The following is an 18704-nucleotide window of genomic DNA, read 5'->3' as shown; positions in this document are numbered from 1 at the left end:
AAACAAAAACCCCTAAGAGATTGTTCAGCAGAGGAAAAAATGCAGACTTTGGATCAGAGAGAGCAAAATCTCAGCATGGACATTTGATTTGGTTAATGGTCTTTTGGCAAGTTGCTTCACTTTCCTCATTGAGAAAGAAGGGAACAGGAAAGCAAATTGGCAAATACAACGTGACATGATGCCTGGGTGAGGATAGAGGAAAGAGCATGTGGAGGAACCTTTGTCCAGACTTGAGGGTAAAGGTGGGGAGCAATCGGCCTCTGCTGCTTCATTTTTAAAATGGTTGAAATAATGGTCCCACCTGTTAACACTTGTGAGGCAAGAAGATCGCAGGCTTGGGAGCCTAACTGTCGAGGTCCAGTTTGGGCCCGCCCCACACCACCCTCCCCAACTGTGACCGCAACCAGGTTATTTAACCTTTATGCATGTGTTTAAAACATTTATAACAATATCTGGCACACGGTAAGTGCTCACTAAATTATAGTTATTTTTACCTAATATGTGCATGCATAAATGAGCTTTTAAAAGTAAAGAAGTGTTTATTAAACAGAGTGCCTGGCCCATAGTAAGTGCTCAATAAATGAAAGCGGCTGCTATAATCATCATCATTCTCAGAGGAAGGTTATCTAAGCTGAAACATGAGGAATAAATAAGAGTTAAACAAATGAAAGAGACATGTAAGTATTCCAAGTTGGAACAATATATACAAAAACCCAGATGGGAGACACAGCATGGTTTGTAGGGACACTGGCAGTTTCTAGAGCATAAAGGTAAGGAGATGAGAGTAGAGGGAATGGATTAAGGAGTGCAATACGTGCCATAAAAGCGATTCTATATACCACCCTACAGTAGGCACCCATGAACTGGCACAAGCATGTATGCGCAGGACTCTGCTCCTGGGGAGACAGTCTCTCCATCAGGAGGAACTGCAGCTCCCACTGCGATGCTGGTCTTAGCCAGCCCTTGAGGATACGGTGCTGCTGGTGTTATGCGGAAGAGATTCAGTTACATTCAGTAGTTGAGTCTTGAGAGAGCCCCGAGGAGATGAAGGAGCCCTTGATAAAAGCCAGGGGGTAGGATTCTAGAGTCAGTAAAGGCAGACTACATTTTGACAATCTACAAAGGAGAAAAAACCATGGTGTCTCTCTATCTCTAATAAAGTAATCTCTCTTTCCATGAGGTCTTATAAAAGACGTGGAATTATCTTGTGGCAAAACCAGACCAAAAAATATAACGCTTTTAGGTCATTTTTCAAACTAAAGGCAATATTAATAGTGTAATTTGAATCACTTAAAATGACAAATCTTAAGGCTTGAAACGTATTCTTATCTCTCAGATACAAGAGTTGCTGACTCAATATGATCTATTCTGATGGGAACAAGTTTGTTACAAAAGATAACATCCATATTCCTCATTTTAAAAATAACTTCATGTTTTTATATTTGATGGAGTGAGATTCTGTAATACATTGGAAAAAAACATGCATAATGTTCATTCATTGTGGCAGTATATCATAATTACTCAGCTTCCTTTTATCATTAATAATGGAAGATTGTGAATAAAAACATACTAATATCCACCAGATGTTCAGAAAAACATAAATATCTCCAAATGTCAGCACATTTTAGCAAAAAGTCAACAAAATTTTGTCTACTTCTTTTTCCTTTTTTAGTTTTCTGAACATGTTCTTTGATAACGATATTTTTAATCCTCATAAAGGATTTGCTTCTGGTTTCCTTAATATCTGCCACAAGAGACTGAATGCCTAGTTCAAATGCAGCGAACATGCATCTTGCTACCCTTTTCCCTATTACTCTATATACCAACAGGCCGGCTGATGTAATGGAGAGAGATCAGCCAGCTTTGTGGTCAAAGAGGTATCAGTTTATACATTTTCTCGGCTTCTCAGCTAGGTGACCTTGGGAAAATTGCTTAAACTTTCTGGGCCTAAATTTCTTTATCTTTACAAGGGTGATAGTAATTCTTTCATTGCAGAATCATTTCAAAGAGAAGCACTAATAAAATGCCAAGCATCCAGCCATATTCAATAAAAGGTAGCAATTATATTATTCATCTGAAGACCATTCTGATTTCTTAGGTTCCTTTGACTATCACATTTTCCCTTTTCTTCCCCATTGATACCTTAAGCCTATTAATTGACTTTTTCTAGAATTCAAGTGTTTCCCTTCAGTAATCATTTTAGAAGCTTATTCTGTTAGCCCCAGCGCCCTCATAAATATGCTGTGCAAGGATGAGGGCAGGCTTTGTTATGCTTTTCAACACCCAAGATGAAATTGTGGCGCAGACACTACCTGACAGATTGCAGGTAGCTCTTCCTGGTAGGGAAACAATTCCCCCAATGGACTCCATAAAATGGCTAGTCAAAGTTGCATAAAATAATTTATTAATTTTTTTTTCCCCTGTGATGAATTCTATCATCTTAACTTGGAAAGGAAAAATGACCTATCGTAAAAATAATACCTGGGTACCGGGTCCCCACGAATGGGGTACATCATTGGATGATGTACTTTTCCAGAAGCAAAGAGCATCCTAAGAGTGCAGAAAAAAAATGTGCTTTATAGAGTGGTACCCTGGTGTCCTGGAAGGATAATTCATTTAACATACAGGAGTTATTTATCCCCATCTGGTAGTTTACATACTGTGGTTTACCAGAGGGATTTTTCCAAAGTGACCATTTTGTACCGAGTCCCGGGAACAAATAACGAAATAGGAAAGAGGTAATAATTGAAGTCTTGGTTTTTTTTTTTAGCACAGCCTTTAAAATTTCACACGGAAAACAATCCCTGGCATAGAGGTTAAGTGTAGAAGACATCATGAGGCCCTTGACTTCTGTGTCAACGTTTAGAAGAAAGCAAATAATTGATGGGAAGTTGTCTTCTTTTTTCTTTTTATGTCCTTTTTTTTTTTTTTTTTTTTTTTTTTTTTTGTAATCTGTGAGTCCCTTTTCTTCTAGCTGGTTCATTTCTGTTACTAGTCAAGTACTGTTGGTTTTAATTTCCTTTTGGTCTCAATTTGGCCAGGTGGTCTGTGACCTGAAGTACCACAAATGTATTCAGAGGTAGTAAAGATGTGTTCTTCCATATCTTGACTCATTGCTACTCTATCAGTTTATTTTATTTTGATATAGAAACTGGCGGATACTATACAAAGTCTCCCTTCCTGGAATTCAGAGAGCAGCTTATTTATATGTAGATGTAGCTATATGACATTTTCAAATGCCATACATTTGCATATGAAGGTCTCTTTCTTCCCCTTTTAGTAAACAGTCTTTGCTATTACTTCCAAAGCAATGTTTAGAATTATATTTTCTATACAGGTCCTTCCTTAAAATGTTTTTTAAATGCCCAGTAGAGATAAAAAAATTAAACCCTCAAACTGGAATATGCTTTTTGGGGGTGACAATTTATATACATCTTTTGGCACCTTCTGTTTCTGTCGTTTTGCACTGAAAGTCTTCGAAAATGAAACAATACGAATATGGTCAAAATGTCTTAAGAAGAAAGCAAACGTGACATTAGTTTGATATGGAGCTTCCTTTAAAAATTCACGTGGTTTTGTTTCTAGAAAGATGACTGTCAGTCTGATTTATTTATTCAACAATTATTTAATGTCTACTATACGCCAGGCATTTTTGCCAGACAAGGCATTTACAGCGGGGGAAACCAGAGAAACTCCCTGCCCTCAGGAAGTTTATATTGTACCAAAAGAAGACAGAAAGCTTAAAGGTAAAAGCGCAGATACAGGTCTGTTCTCACTTAACACCGTGAAGAAAATCAAACACAATACTGCCACAAAGAATGCACAGGGTGCAGATGGGCCTCAAATAGGGCGGGCAAGGAGGCTTTCTTCTGAATGGTGCCAAGGGTCCTGCTGGGGGAAGAGGAGGGGCAAGGGCATCCCTGAGAGCACAGAAAAGCCTGGGGTAGACATGACAGTCCAGAATCACAAGTTCTGCAACAAGAAGGACATTTTTAAATGCATCTCTCAAAGTGAAATGGTTATGTGGACTTTAAAGTTTGAAGAAACATGAAGGAGGAAGGAAGAAAGAAAAAAAAAAAAAAGGAGAGAAGCTATTGAGCGTTTCCACATTTCCATTTGCTTCCAGAGCTCCCTGTTACGGGAGCAGGTCCCACTGCTCGCCAGGGTTTCATTCTTGGTCAGCTTTGCTTTTCCTTCTACCTGAGATCCCGGCACCCCCCAGACGCAGCTTCTACTTGAGGATTACGACACGATTCTTTTGATTTCTACTTCCCTCCAGATTTTTCAGCCTCATCTGCTCATTTCGATGTCGATGCCCTCAAGCAAAGCGGAGGAAAAAACAGACTAAAGATTCTCCTCTTCCCCATACTGAGCCAACTTCACATTGACTCTCCCCTTCCCTTGGCATTCATATCTGGTCATTTAGCAAAGCGGCTGATTTTATCTTCTGAATCCACACAGAGTCTGTTTCTTCTTCTCTGCTGCCATCACTATCTACAACATTCAAACTTCATTGTCATCTGTTTGGTTAGTATCGTATCCTGCTACCTCATCTTGCCTAGGGTCCTTCCTCTCTAACCTATTCACTTTGTTGCCAGTGTTTGTTTGTTTGTCCTGTTTTGTTTTATTATTTTTAAATTAAAAAAATTTTTTTTTTTTATTTTTGAGACAGAGAGAGAGAGAGCAAGTGGGATAGGGGCAGAGAGAGAAGGAGACACAGAATCTGAAGCAGGTTCCAGGCTCTGAGCTGTGAAGCACAGAGCCCGACGGGGGGCTCCTACTCACGGACCGTGAGATCATGGCCTGAGCCCATGTTGGACACTGAACCAACTGAGCCACTCAGGCACCCCTGTTTTGTTTTATTTTTTAAATAAAATATGACATCATTTAAGATACCTCAGTGTACCCCTATTGAGCAGAGGGTAAATTTCTACTTTCCTTGAAAACGAGAAAAGAGCCTCGTTTGATGCTCCAAACGATACTTCTATTTTAGTCCGTATGTTCCCCTTCCTCAGTCCATGCTTCAGCCACTCCAAACCATTCACATCCTCTAAAAATGTCTGCTCATCAAAGCCTCTTTGCCTTTACCAATGCTGTTCCCTATGTTTATAAAGATCCTTTCTCTTCTCTGTCAGGTAAACCCAATGGAAGTCCCAGCTTCTCTGTGACACCCTGACCTCTTGTATTTCTAGTCATAGTTACTTCATCAGCTTGAATCTCTGCTCTATTACACAGGCATCTCTGAGCTATATTTAGTTCTAGAAAGGACTCATTATTCCTCCTCCCCAGGCAGGTTGTGAGGAGACAACTAGTGTGTTCTATATACAATAGATGACACAAAGTAAATAAAAATAAATATGGTTTTCTATTATTTTGTTTCTACTTCAACACTCCGAATACCTTATCTCCTATTTGCTGTGAAAAAGCTATTTGAGGGGCACCTGCATGGCTCAGTTGGTTGAGCGGCTGACTTCAGCTCAGGTCATGGTCTTGCGGTCTGTGAGTTCGAGCCCAATGTCGGGCTCTGTGCTGACAGCTCAGAGCCTGGAGCCTGTTTCGGATTCTGTGTCTCCCTCTCTCTCTGCTCCTCCCCGTTCATGCTCTGTCTCTTTCTGTCTCAAAAATAAATAAACGTCAGGGTGCCTGGGTGGCTCAGTCGGTTAAGCATCTGACTTCGGCTCAGGTCATGATCTCACGGTCCGTGAGTTCGAGCCCCGCGTCGGGCTCTGTGCTGACAGCTCAGAGCCTGGAGCCTGCTTCACATTCTGTATCTCCGTCTCTCTCTGCCCCTTCCCTGCTCATGCTGTGTCTCTCTCTGTCTCAAAAATAAACATTAAAAAAATATTTTAAAAAATAAATAAACGTTAAAAAATTAAAAAAAAAGCTATTTGAATAATTATCATTTAGGATAAGAGTGCTTGTTAGAGTAACATGCCTCTCTGAACTTAAAGTTAGGGAGAGGCTTGGGTGTAGTTTGCCTCTGAATTCCTTATTTCCTAAACAAACAAGTAAATAAAAAGAAAAAAAAAACATTATCAGCATTAGTGAGGCACTGATCATAAGATGTTCACTAATTAAAATTCTGCATCCAATTCACTAATCACAGTCTCTCTAAGGCATTGCATCTTCCACATGAGCAAACTTTGTGGGTCTCAGGTTGTTTTGTTATGTGTGCCACTTTGAAGTCTTGGGAACCACCAACCTGAGGACCAGGACACTTTACTTCAAGGGTGTCACAGTTGAACTTATGCCACTTGATAGTGTCTGAAAATGGCACTCTTCTAGGCTTAGGATTTATTTTGATGAACTTGGGGCAGCGGTGTTGACTATAGCAAGAATAATCGTGAAGAGACAATGGACGAATTTGCTAATCATTTTCGGGATTTCAACAGATTTATGCAAATTCAGGGGAAAGTCACTGTTTAGCAAGGGCTGACCACTTCAGTCACTTCAGTCTTCAGTGGCTTTGTATGTCATCATTTTTATTTTATTTATTTATTTTTTAACGTTTTTATTTATTTTTGAGACAGAGAGAGACAGAGCATGAATGGGGGAGGGGCAGAGAGAGAGGGAGACACAGAATCGGAAGCAGGCTCCAGGCTCTGAGCCATCAGCCCAGAGCCCGATGCGGGGCTCAAACTCACGGACCGTGAGATCGTGACCTGAGCCGAAGTCGGACGCTCAACCGACTGAGCCACCCAGGCGCCCCGTCATCATTTTTAGGTTAATAGATGACACTACTACCTGAGGACATCGAGATCACGTATTCAAGGACTGTGATTTACATATAAGGACACCAAGGCTCAGAAGGTTATGACCACATGCAGGAGCTAACACAGGTCTCCCTGGGGACCACTGTGCAGCAATGATGAGATCCAAGGGGCATTACATCTCAATCCTGAGATTTCCCCACCTGGGGGGAAGTGCCTCTGTTATTCAAAGATACTGTAACCCATTTCACAGGAGATAATGGAAACAGGTAAAAGGGGGGAAAAGGGTAAAGAGGGTGGGGACAGAGATAATACCAGTTTTAAAAGTATGTTACGTATAAAATAAGAAGGCTAAAATGATGTAAGATCAGTGAAAAACTGGACTCACGCATTTTAGGGATTATGACTTTTATATTAAGAATAACAGATGCGGTATACCATTATATTGTTTAAGTTTCTGATGCTGAATCATATTTTCCTACTAAAATTTTAATGTAATTTTGAATTTTTCATAGAACATGGTATTTCGAGGCATGTGAATGTGGACGGTTTTCTCAGAAGAACTTTTCTTCAGCCATTTAATTTTAAAAGGTTTGTTTCATTTGTAAGGGGTGTTTTTAACCCACTGGAATCATTTTCCAAGACGGAAATATAAACGAGAGCCATTAGAAACCAGAATTCATTTACCAGAAACTAGATGCCAGTAGAACTTGAAGTAGTCACAGCGATCCCAAATATCTGCATTTACCACTAAGCGTGGGGAGGGGGACACTGAGCACAGTAATTTCTTGTTAAGAACTCTGACCTGCAGCAAGATATCACTGCCTCTTATATGTTTGACCGTTTCAAAAACATCCTATCCCTTAATGCTCTAAAAACACAATGCACATGGCCAGTAATAGACATCGGCAGATCAGGATAATATGACAAATTGGATGAACTGACAGGTAGGTGATGAATAATTTTAACATGACCCTAAAAATAGTGAAGGGATGTTTGCACATTGACACTTCTTTAAAGGCAGATGGATATGCATGACCCGTGTTTTTAGACAGGTGTCAGGAATATTGATGGTTGGTATGGGAATGATCATTTTCTTGGCACTGTTGTAGTAGACAGTTTGCATGATTAATGACGCGTCTTAGTCTTTTTTTTTTTTTTTTCCTCCTAGGGGCAGAAAGGGATACACACTTTTGTCACCCTAAGGAATGTAAGAATTCTGCCTGAAGGGGAAGGCAGGAGAGTTTTGTTCACCTAAAACTACCAATTTCTTTTTTGGGGGGTGAAGGAACGGTAGTAAAATACACAAGCGGGTCTTGGCGTCTGAGATGATAGTCCCTGGTAGGATAATTATAACGAGCTTCTTATTAACAGGGTTCCATCCCAGGGCAGAGAATCCATCCCAGGGTTCCATCCCAGGGCAGGGTTCCATCCCACGCAGATGTGAAGCATGGAGCCCAGTAAGCCTAGGCTTAGACAAAAACGAAAGCGAACTGTGGCTCTGGGATGGATCTGATCACATACGTGTTTGAACGAATATTAAGAACCACTCAAAAGAAACGGCGCAGGGCCAAGGCAGGAAGTAAGAGGTGAGATCATCTTCCTAACGTTTGCATTCACTTCAGGTTTCCAGAGACAATTTTCTGATTCAAATCAATTCAATATTGTTTCTAAATCCTGAACCTAGTGAGAAAGAGCTTTTCTTTCCCAAGAATAATACTGTTTGCTCAGGTTTTTAAAATGTCACATAGAGCAGTGACTGAACCATGCTATTTCAAGGCTCAAAATTAAATACAAAGTCTAATAATAGTTTGTAGGTATATACGGCTAAACCTTGGGTAGCCCATCTACTAAAAATATCATGGTAAGGTAATGGCAAATATAAATTAAGGAGGTAAACTACAGATTTTTTTTCTTTTTCTTTTCAAGGAATAAAGGGCAACCATGGAACTCGAGTCCCAATGAGGAGGAAAACTTGTTTATTCAAAGAAATAATTTTCTTTTTTATACTGAGACTTATTAGCTAATACATTTAGGTGATTATGAAAGCAGACAATTTATATCTTCAAAGAAATTTAAATACAGAATACAGACTTATTTATATGAGGGGAAGGGGTGAAAATTTAATCTTCATGAACACAAGGGACTAGATTGTTTCTTTATTTTCTGTTTACCCAGGAAGAGAGAGGACAAGAGTTACAACTTAAAATCCCTCCTTTGCCTTACTGGAAGTATTTATGGATTTACTGATGAAATTCTCAGTAGGTAAACTCATAACCAAAATGTGGGAATGATGGAGTGTGTCTTATCTGGAATAGGCTCTTCACATTTCTAACTCATAATTTTAATTGGTATACTGCCACAGTCAAGTTCTGTAATAGAGTTCTCTTAACAGGGCTAAATAACATTACCTTAGAATAATACAATTTTTACTCGAGTTCTGAAGCATTCTACGCATGTTGCGGAAATGAACTCTTCCATTCCTTGGGAACACATTGAGGGGAAAAAACATTGTAACAATATGAATGGCTGCTCCAAATGGCTTTGGAGCTTTTGGAAAAGGGAGTCTGAACAAGGCATAAGCCAACCAGCAGGGAACAGAACTACCTGGGGCATACATTCAAAGCTTTAGATATAGGCAAAAGAAGACTGAGTCAAACAGCCTTGTCGTTTATTTTTTTATATCACCCAATTAATATATTCATATGCAGGAATAGAAAAAATGGAAACTTAGAACCTAAAACTCTTCAGTTTGAATTTTTTAAAAATTAGATCAAATTATGCTATCCACATTAAATAATTATTTCAACCTGAAAAATAATTACAACTTTAATGACAATATGGAAAACATGTTAGAATAGGTTTGTGCCAACAATTTGTGCCAACAATAATTCCCAGTAACTGCATAGTGAGTCACATCTCACAAAGGGCTTTCATTTCTAAAACATGTGAAAAATGTAGAAGACATATCATTTTCATTTTAAAGATTCTCAGAGAAGACAGGAGACTTCCCCAGATTATGTAACATTTGTAAATTGAGCAGCTGGGTTTAGAATTTAGGTCTTTTGATAACCTGTCCAGTGTGTTTTCCACAAAATCAAAACATCTCAGTAGGGAATTAACAAGCTATATAGAGAATAACTTTCAATAAATGGATTTCAATAAATGGCTACTTGTATGTTATTTCATTTATCTATGCCAGAAAGATTTACTTCATTTTTTTCTTTCAATGATTCACTTTTGGCATGAAGCTAGTGTAGATGGAAAAAAAAAAAATTGTCCCACCTTTCAGAGATAGTCTGTTTCCAAAAAGAATATCATAAATTTTTCAAAACATTAACACAGATCTCTCAGACAATTTATTTACCAACACCTCTTTCTTAGGTACTTTTTTGTTCCAGTATAAAGGTCAACGGTACACATACTATACGAATTGGTAGTAGTATAATCTGAGACAGAAAATAGCATTGCTGTGAAAGTTATTCATTTGTTTCAATACTAAAGTAATTACTGTAGCAAAGACTTGCTCATTTATCATTCCCCTTTGTCTCTGCTATTTTTTAAGTTGTCTTTTTAAACAAATATCCTCATTGTCCTTGTTACAAAACCAATAACTTTATTTTACGACAGCCAACCGAGGCAGCAAGGTTTATTCCCTGTTCCAAGGAGGGTCTACGCCTGGGAGCTTCTAAACAGTATTGTCCGTTAGCGTCCTTCCCTGAGGAGTGTGGCACAGTCTAGTTGACCGCTAAGTTGCATTTGAGAGACCTCTTCAGCTTCCCCTTCTGTTTCACTTATGGAGGTTTTTCATGAATCCCTGAGATCTAATGTTATACATATCAAGCATTTAGTTCCGTGAACAACACAATTTTAGTCTTAAGCATTGCTGTTGGACGCTTCAATAGAATTTAGCCAGTTGATTTTAAATAGATTCTTACGAAGCAAGGTTTACAAAGATTTATACTGTAAAAGTGCCTGATAATATAAAGAAATGGTTGCTTTTGACTTCTCAAAGAATATCATTAATGATCTTTCAAACAGGTCTGCAATTTGGTCAAAATTTGTAAGGAGCAGCTAATGTGAACTAAAAGATGACACAGCTTTGAACAGAAGCAGGGCAGGGACCCAGGTTATTAAAATACTACTTCAGGATAGTGAGTAAGATAAGGAGCCCAATTATGACTGGGACTTTCTTCAATTACTTACAATAGCTAAGAATATATCTTCTTTTTTAGACAGATGAATTTTTATTATTCTGATAAGCCTTTTCAGAAACAGATCTTCTCTCTTATTTGTGAAACCTTAAAACACATTTCCGTTAATGGGACAACCATCATTTTAGAAAAAGAACACGTGTGTGTGAAGCAGTGAGATAAAAAGTTTGGACCCAGCCAATGATCCTCGTTTCTGGGATTGTATCTCCTTTTGTGGCACAGGAGAATTGAAAATGCTCAGGAAACCCAGCTCTGGATTTCATAGGTCACTTAATTTGTAGAACCAATGTCATACGTGCTTTACCATAATTTCTAACACCATAAAGCAGGATTTACAAAACTTGGCATTATCGGCATTTTGGTTAGATAATTCTTTGTTGTGGAGCCCTGTCCTGTACATCACAGGATGTTTAACAGCATCCCTGACCTCCAACCATTAGATGCAAGTAGTATCCACTCTCTTCCAGACAATCAAAAATGTCCCTAGACATTGTCATATGTCACCCTATTTGAAAACCTCGGTCATAAGGTCATGGTCAGCAACTTTCCCTCAAATTCATGATTTCTGCACTAAAGCTATGTACTTGGTTACAACATCATAAATCTCGGAAAAAAATATAATCTAATATTATTACCAAATTTTACTCATGGGAAAACTTAGGTTCTGAGAGGTTAAATACCTATTTAGGTTTCAAGTTAGCTTAGACTAGAGAAAAAAAGAAGCAAAAGTTTCTGCAGGCCTATTCCCGCCTCTTTCTTCTACAAAATGCTATTTTTTTTTTTTTTAATCTTTTTTTTTTTTTTAACGTTTATTTATTTTTGAGACAGAGAGAGACAGAGCATGAACAGGGGAGGGTCAGAGAGAGGGAGACACAGAATCTGAAACAGGCTCCAGGCTCCGAGCAGTCAGCACAGAGCCCGATGCAGGGCTCGAACTCACGAACCGCGAGATCATGACCTGAGCCGAAGTCGGCCGCTTAACCGACTGAGCCACCCAGGCGCCCCTACAAAACGCTATTTGTAAGTCATGGGCTCTGAAATTCAAATGGAATTAAGAAATAAATATGACTGCACGTATCATTGGAGAATAGTTTTGCAGAAAATTCAAAACAATAGATAACATACTTTCTAACTGATTTTGGAATAAACTAAGTTATCTTATTACAGTGGTATTATTTTCCTGATGATGATGATAATGATAATGAGGACAATGAAGATGGCAACAGTTTTCTTAGGGTAACATTATAATTAGCTCTATTTCCTAAGCATATACCGATTCATGGTCAAAGTAAACAGCTAAGAAACATGCTAAATTGCAGAATGCAGCCAGCTTGAAAGCTAGAATACAGGCCTGATAATCTACTGAGAAGACTGAGAGTTAATGGTTGCTTATCGTTGCTGATGGGATATTATGCTTCCTATTGATTGTTCGAATTGTAGAAGACAATGTGAATACTCTACTAAAACTACCACAGAGATAAGCTTGCCTGGCCTACCCGTTAAGTTCTTCCTCACGCTCCCACAGCTACATTTCATTAAAAACCAGAATCTGAGAACAGAGGTATATGTGCCAACTGTGAGGAGGGGTGAGTAGCCAGGGATGTGGGGACAGGAGTGGGATTCGCTCAGAGATTATTTCAAGCAACTGGAAACCCCCAACTTCTTGGGGTTCTTTAAATAACAGAAAAATCAAGAGGAAAAAAACCAGTGGTGCAAGATTTGTAAAATAATTGTGACTGTACGTGAACAGTCAATCTGCAGAAGTGAATTTGGATGTGTGCTGCCTGACAAAACACTAATTGCTTGTTGGTTTAAACTCTGTAGACTAATAACATGCCCTTTCTGGAATACTTAATTTCTGGAGGACAAATGGCGCTTGTTTTTCAGCTTCATTTTCTGAGTGATTTTTAAAAATTTATTAACGTTTTTTTTGTTCAACCTTTATTTCCAGTATTAAATGAAATTTTTAACGAAATAGTCTCGAGAGGGAGTTTTCTGGATAGCACACACAGCTTTGAATCTCAGAAAATGTAAGAGAAAGTGGAAAAACGGTGGGTTTTTTAATGGCCTGGTATATATTTTTTAGGCATTATTATGTAACACTATCAAACATTGGTAATGCGTTCACAACTCTTTGGAGAACTCTCCATCTCATTCTGTGTGGGATAATTAATAAATTCATTGTTCTATGAAACAAAACATTAACGTTATCACCATAAAGGGTATTTGTTAGCATAAATGCTAAGAATAAAAGTCTTAGTAAATACCAAAAAAATTAAACTTGCTTTCTAAGATTTATTCATTCTTCTTTGTTATTGGTCGGATGTCTTTGGATTACGTGTTAAAGAATGGCCATGGAAATTAATGTTGTGTAAAAACTCTTACAGGATTCACAGTGAAGGAGGACCTACCAATCCAATATGGCTAATGCTGACATTCTGTACTAATATTGTCATTTCTAGGGTTATTGAGTGAGATCCCAGAGGGATTCAAAAGTAAGGATAACAAGATTGCTCTGTACTTTACCAGAGCACCAGAATGCCTTAAAGTCATGAAATGCTTCAGGGAGAACAGGCCTCAACGTCACCCTGACTAAATGTATTATATCTAGGAAAAGAGGTAGACTGGACAAGAATTAGGAAGAAATGGCAACTCAGACAAAGGAGAATAACACAGGTCAACAGTGTCAGGTAAGCTCTGACCATGGGAGAGCATGTCCTGGCCAAAGGCACTTCCCTATCTCGATCTGAGGGTAGTGGTAGGTATCTTTAGAGTGTAGACATTTGTATCTTGCTTGTTACCTTAAATATCTGAAGAATATATCCTCTATTCAAGCTCACTAAGTGACCTCATCCTGCTGGGCTTCTCAGAGAATTCAAGTCTAAGAAGAGAACGCATTGGTCAGGGGACCCGAGTCCTGCAGGTAATGCTTTCTCATTGCAAATCAACACACAGACATTGAATCTGATTAATTTGAGTTCACTGCTGAACAACAGCTTACTCCTGGTGTGCTGAAAATTTAGATTTCTAAGTCTACAGGTCCAAGAGCTTTTATACCGAATTTAGTCAATATCCGATTCCTGCCCTGTCCTGTCCCAGTTGCCCACCCCCACTGAATCACCATGTCCACAATGTGCTGCTGGTTTTGGTTCTCCATCTTTGACTAAGCCTATCTTTTTGTCCCCAGTTTCCATCCACTTCCCAAAGCTCACCAGAAACTGTGCTCCATAATCAGCAAATTCCTCACCCCACATCTTCAGAAGTTTCACTGAAATTCTCATCTCCCTTCTTGCATCCTGAAGTACTAGGTTTCTCCTAGAATACCACACGCTTTTAGTCTTCTCACAAGATGGCCATTTTCTCTACCCTCTTTTCCTGTGTTTCAGGACTCAGAGGTGGGTGTGGGTGCTAACCTCCCTGGTCCTCATTAGTATTTTCATGTTATTGGACCACCCCACTTCCCTCAAGCCTTATCACTGATTTTCATACATTGTTATGCCTGGAGTTTGGCTCACCAGTTAGATTTCTCTTAATTACATTTGAGTTCAAACCAAAAGTCTGAGCAATTTCCAAATGAACAGCTTAAAGGGAACAAGCTATGACCCATGAAACAAGGAACAGTGTTTAGAAACACAATATTTCCGAGGGATTTTAGTTTCAAAGATATTTAAAAACATTTTTAGTTGATTATATGTGTACACAATCTCAAATCATCAAGATGTGAGAACTGAATTTTCAATGTGCTTGATAATGTGGGTTCATATATGTGAAGCATATCAGACTCATTAACAAAAGCAGCAATCAAAGTGGTCTGGATATTTTGGGGTTTTTTTTTTTAAACTGCTTGAATTCTATTTATTAGTTTTATGGAAAACAGCATGTCTTGAAATTATACAGAGCATTTGGACATATCCTCGTCTTCTTTCGGTTTCTCACGTTCTACCCATATTTATGCCACTTTTCCCAGGAATGGAAATAACAGGCTTGAGGTAAAAGGGTAAATTAAGGTGGAGAACTGTGTCACTTTCACTCGTGGTATCTAGATGTTCACATTCAACCAGCCTTTCCTCTTTGCCTCCTGTGTTAAACAAAGCAACAAAGGCTAATCAGCAAGGAAATGCAACTCTTTTCCTTGATGCTTAGCTTTTGTTGCACGCATTTATTCTGACCTTGATGCTCTGACTCTTTAAGGTGTGTGTGTATCTGTGTGTCTGCTGGTTGATGATGTACAAACACTAACTTTTCTCAGTAGAAAGAATGTTTCGCATAATGGGCATAACTTCTTATATATGACATTCCTGTTATTTCTGCTTGATACTTTCCCATCACTATGGTCACCCATTACACAGGCTTCTTTTAAAGAATGAATGTGCAGTTCTTTCATACAAACACCCTGGGATACAAACGACTAACTTTAAAGGTCAGGAAGAAAAGAAATGTAAGCGATATCACGATCTTGCAATTCTGTCAAGCCTTACGTCCTTTTACTAAATTTTTATTTGAATCTCATGGTTTTTTTTTTTGTTTTTTTTTTAATTTTTTTTTCAACGTTTTTTATTTATTTTTGGGACAGAGAGAGACAGAGCATGAACGGGGGAGGGGCAGAGAGAGAGGGAGACACAGAATCGGAAACAGGCTCCAGGCTCCGAGCCATCAGCCCAGAGCCTGACGCGGGGCTCGAACTCACGGACCGCGAGATCGTGACCTGGCTGAAGTCGGACGCTTAACCGACTGCGCCACCCAGGTGCCCCTTGAACCTCATGTTTTAATAATCGGGTGATCATATTATTTTAAAGCGATCAAACTATATTGTACATAGAATTGTGCCTGGAGGCAAACTGAAAAGTTAGCCATGTGAAAATTTAGACATATCAACGTGCTGGAGACTTACAAATAGTAGGTGCTCAATAAATACTTCTTTACAGATGAATTAAAAAGTCTGCCAAAATCTCTTGCGACAAATTATTGTACGACTTGAGTAGGAAAAAAAGAAACCCCTTGTAATTGTAGGAGTCCAGAAATGAAAGTATTTGTACAAAAACTCTGAATATATATCATATGGCTGGACCACAGCCCATACAGTGTGTTATACTGTCCATTAATAAATTTTCAATTGTCAGACAAGAAGGAAAATAATAACAAATAGCTGGCTTGGCTAGTTTCTTGCTAATATGTTAGATAATGTCTTTTTAATTTCAAACTTTAATTTTCGTTTAGTTTATTTTTTGAGAGAGAGAGCAAGTAGGGGAGAGGCAAAGAGAGGGAGAGAGAGAATCCCAAGCAGGCCCCACACTGTTTGCACAAAGCCCGCTGTGGGGCTTGAACTCACACACTGAGCCGACATCAAGAGTCCCAGTGGGATGCTTAACTGACTGAGCCACTCAGGTGCCCCTTATATTCAAACTTTACCCCTAAGGAAGGAGGCTTATTATCTCCATCGAACAGATGAGGAAACTGAGGCTCAGAAAGGTCAATTAATTGGCTCCAGGTTAAATAATCAAAAGCATGGCCAGTGTTTAAACTCGGCCCTGATTTTTAGTGGCCTTAACCACTAATCTGCCTGCCACACCTTTATGGAAGAGAAAGGTACATGAGTAACACCTCAAAGTGAACAATTTGTTTCAGAAAGGAGCATTTCAAATCGGAAAAAGAGCACATAAATGATGCAGGATGCATTTATGAACTGGGGCATAAACACAAAGTTTTCCAGAGTCTACCAGGGCCCAAGGCAACTCTTCAGTAGGAAACGTTCATCTGTATTGCAAATACCATTTCTGTGTTTATCTATAACCATGAACATAACATAATATTACAGATGACTGGCTACATGATTTTATGGAGAAAACAATGAAAGCACAGAAGTTCAAGAGAGCAGGAAAAATTGTGAGCTAGAGTTCATAGAAAGCTTTATGAATTTTGCAGCAGTCTAATGTAAATCCCAGAGGGGAAAATACTTGAATTGAGATACTTTCCCTCAGAAATCTTGAGAAAATCTTGACATCTTAATTCATTTCCTGAGCTTAAATATTCTAGGCTAGTCTGGTGGCACTGTAATAGCCTGGGCAAACGTTTTTATTTATTTCACTGTTGATACCAATATTTGTGCTACACGCTGCTGCCTGCATTTGCTGCTATTTATTTATTTCCTACAGATCAAATTATTGGCCTAGACATAACATGCTTTCCGGTGAAGTGCTCTTTGTGTTCATGAGCAAACGGAAAAAGCTTCCATTTTAAATGCAGATTTTTTTCCACATGACTGAATTAATTCATGTTATAAATATGATATGTAACCACTTGATATTCATGTCGATATACATATAGTGGAAGAGGAATCGAGGCAAATAGTAGATTAATCAAGCAAGTGCTGTATTCGCATGGGTGGCTGGTCAATGTGTCAAAATACTGTGTCCAGTTCTGGGTCAACCACTTAGGTTTTCTGAGCCACAATTTTATTTCCCCTAGTATTTGTAACTGTGTTTTATTGAATTGACATGAGAGCGAATAAGGTAATGGGAATGGATCTCTGTAAACCTAGAAAGTATCACACACACTTTTTCTATTAATGTAGGATTACTTGGTAGCAAAAACTGTTCTCTTTGGTTTCTCTTGTCTATGTGAGGAAATAGAAAACAGAAGAGTAAAATTTAAAAATCAAAGAAGACAGAGCTTGTAGGATGTTTATGAGACAGAGACAGATTCGAAGAGAGGAGGAACTCTTTGTAGCATTTCACAACAATGTAGGTATCATGGTGAAACATTTTTGAGTCTGGAACTCTCAAGGAGTTAACCTCTAAGGTGCAGAGGAGGGTCCCAAAGTCTAAGAATGTTAAGTAGTGACACGTCTCCTCTGGTCCCATACCATTCACACTTTGCTGGATTCTGGAATTAGCGATGATGGTTTGAACCTTAGCTCTATCGCATACCCTTTTTAGTTAATCTCCCTGAACCTCCATTCCTCACCTGTCAAATGCATATAATATCTCCCTCACATTTCTGTCATCGAGACTGAAGGAGACAATATACGTGAAAAGCCTTTGTAAATTGCCAAGGCTTCTACAGAGAACAAGTTATGACAATTCACTTAGACTAGATACCCTTTCAAGATGTCAGTTTCCTCTCAGGGTGAACAAATGAGTCAATGGAATAATAGTAGGATGTATGGAATTTGGTTAAATGTATACTTCTGGCTTCTTCCTTTCATCTTTTAGACCTGAGCTTAGTATCTAAATTAGACCCAAACTTCATATCTAAAGCATTGCTTAAAGATAAGGGAGAGGTTTCTAAAGAGAAACTTGCCTAAAAAGAATTAATCTTCTCTAAATGTTACAAGAAACGGTGAAAGGCCACAGTGTAATGCACGATAAGAAGACAAATAGACTCCATGCATACCTGTACCTAAACTCAGAGCTGGGAAGACCCTGGCTTCCTCCCAAGACTGGAGATGACTCAGGGTTAACTTTTTTCATTAACTGCTAATACAAGCAGGGGAAATTTCTTTTCCCCATATACACATTATAATTTACCATATTCTTTATCTTTACTTGGGCCTTCTGACTCTTCTGTTAATCCAGTTCCCGTCAAATCTGTAGACACACAAGGAAGATAAGCCGAACACATTCTCTCAACAGCCATTTCCCTTAGTATTCTGGGATTTATTTTTTTTCCAATTTGGAAATATACATAAACATAACTGATTTTTTAATCTGCCCCAGAGAGACTATCATTGAGTTACACGTATTCTAATTCTGTGGTCTAGAATTTATAGGAAATTATTACC

The 18704-nt window shown here is 38.7% G+C and overlaps 1 protein-coding gene across 2 annotated transcripts in view; it reads right to left on the bottom strand.

The window, feature by feature from the left end:
- TMEFF2 (transmembrane protein with EGF like and two follistatin like domains 2) overlaps positions 1 to 18704 on the bottom strand; it is a 230641-nt gene that overhangs the window by 24753 nt on the left and 187184 nt on the right. Inside the window, exon 8 of one of the 2 annotated variants that reach the window (XM_060622507.3) lies at positions 18451 to 18510. The exons of the other annotated variant lie outside the window; for it this stretch is intronic. Coding sequence (XP_060478490.1) covers positions 18451 to 18510 — 60 coding nt within the window. The remainder of the gene's footprint in view (positions 1 to 18450; positions 18511 to 18704) is intronic. 2 annotated transcript variants of the gene reach the window in all.

The sequence above is a fragment of the Panthera onca genome, chromosome C1, assembly GCF_046562875.1.
Source record: "Panthera onca isolate mPanOnc1 chromosome C1, mPanOnc1 haplotype 2, whole genome shotgun sequence".
In the NCBI taxonomy this organism is placed as follows: Eukaryota; Metazoa; Chordata; class Mammalia; order Carnivora; family Felidae; genus Panthera; species Panthera onca.
This window is presented reverse-complemented; position numbering and strand designations above follow the sequence as displayed.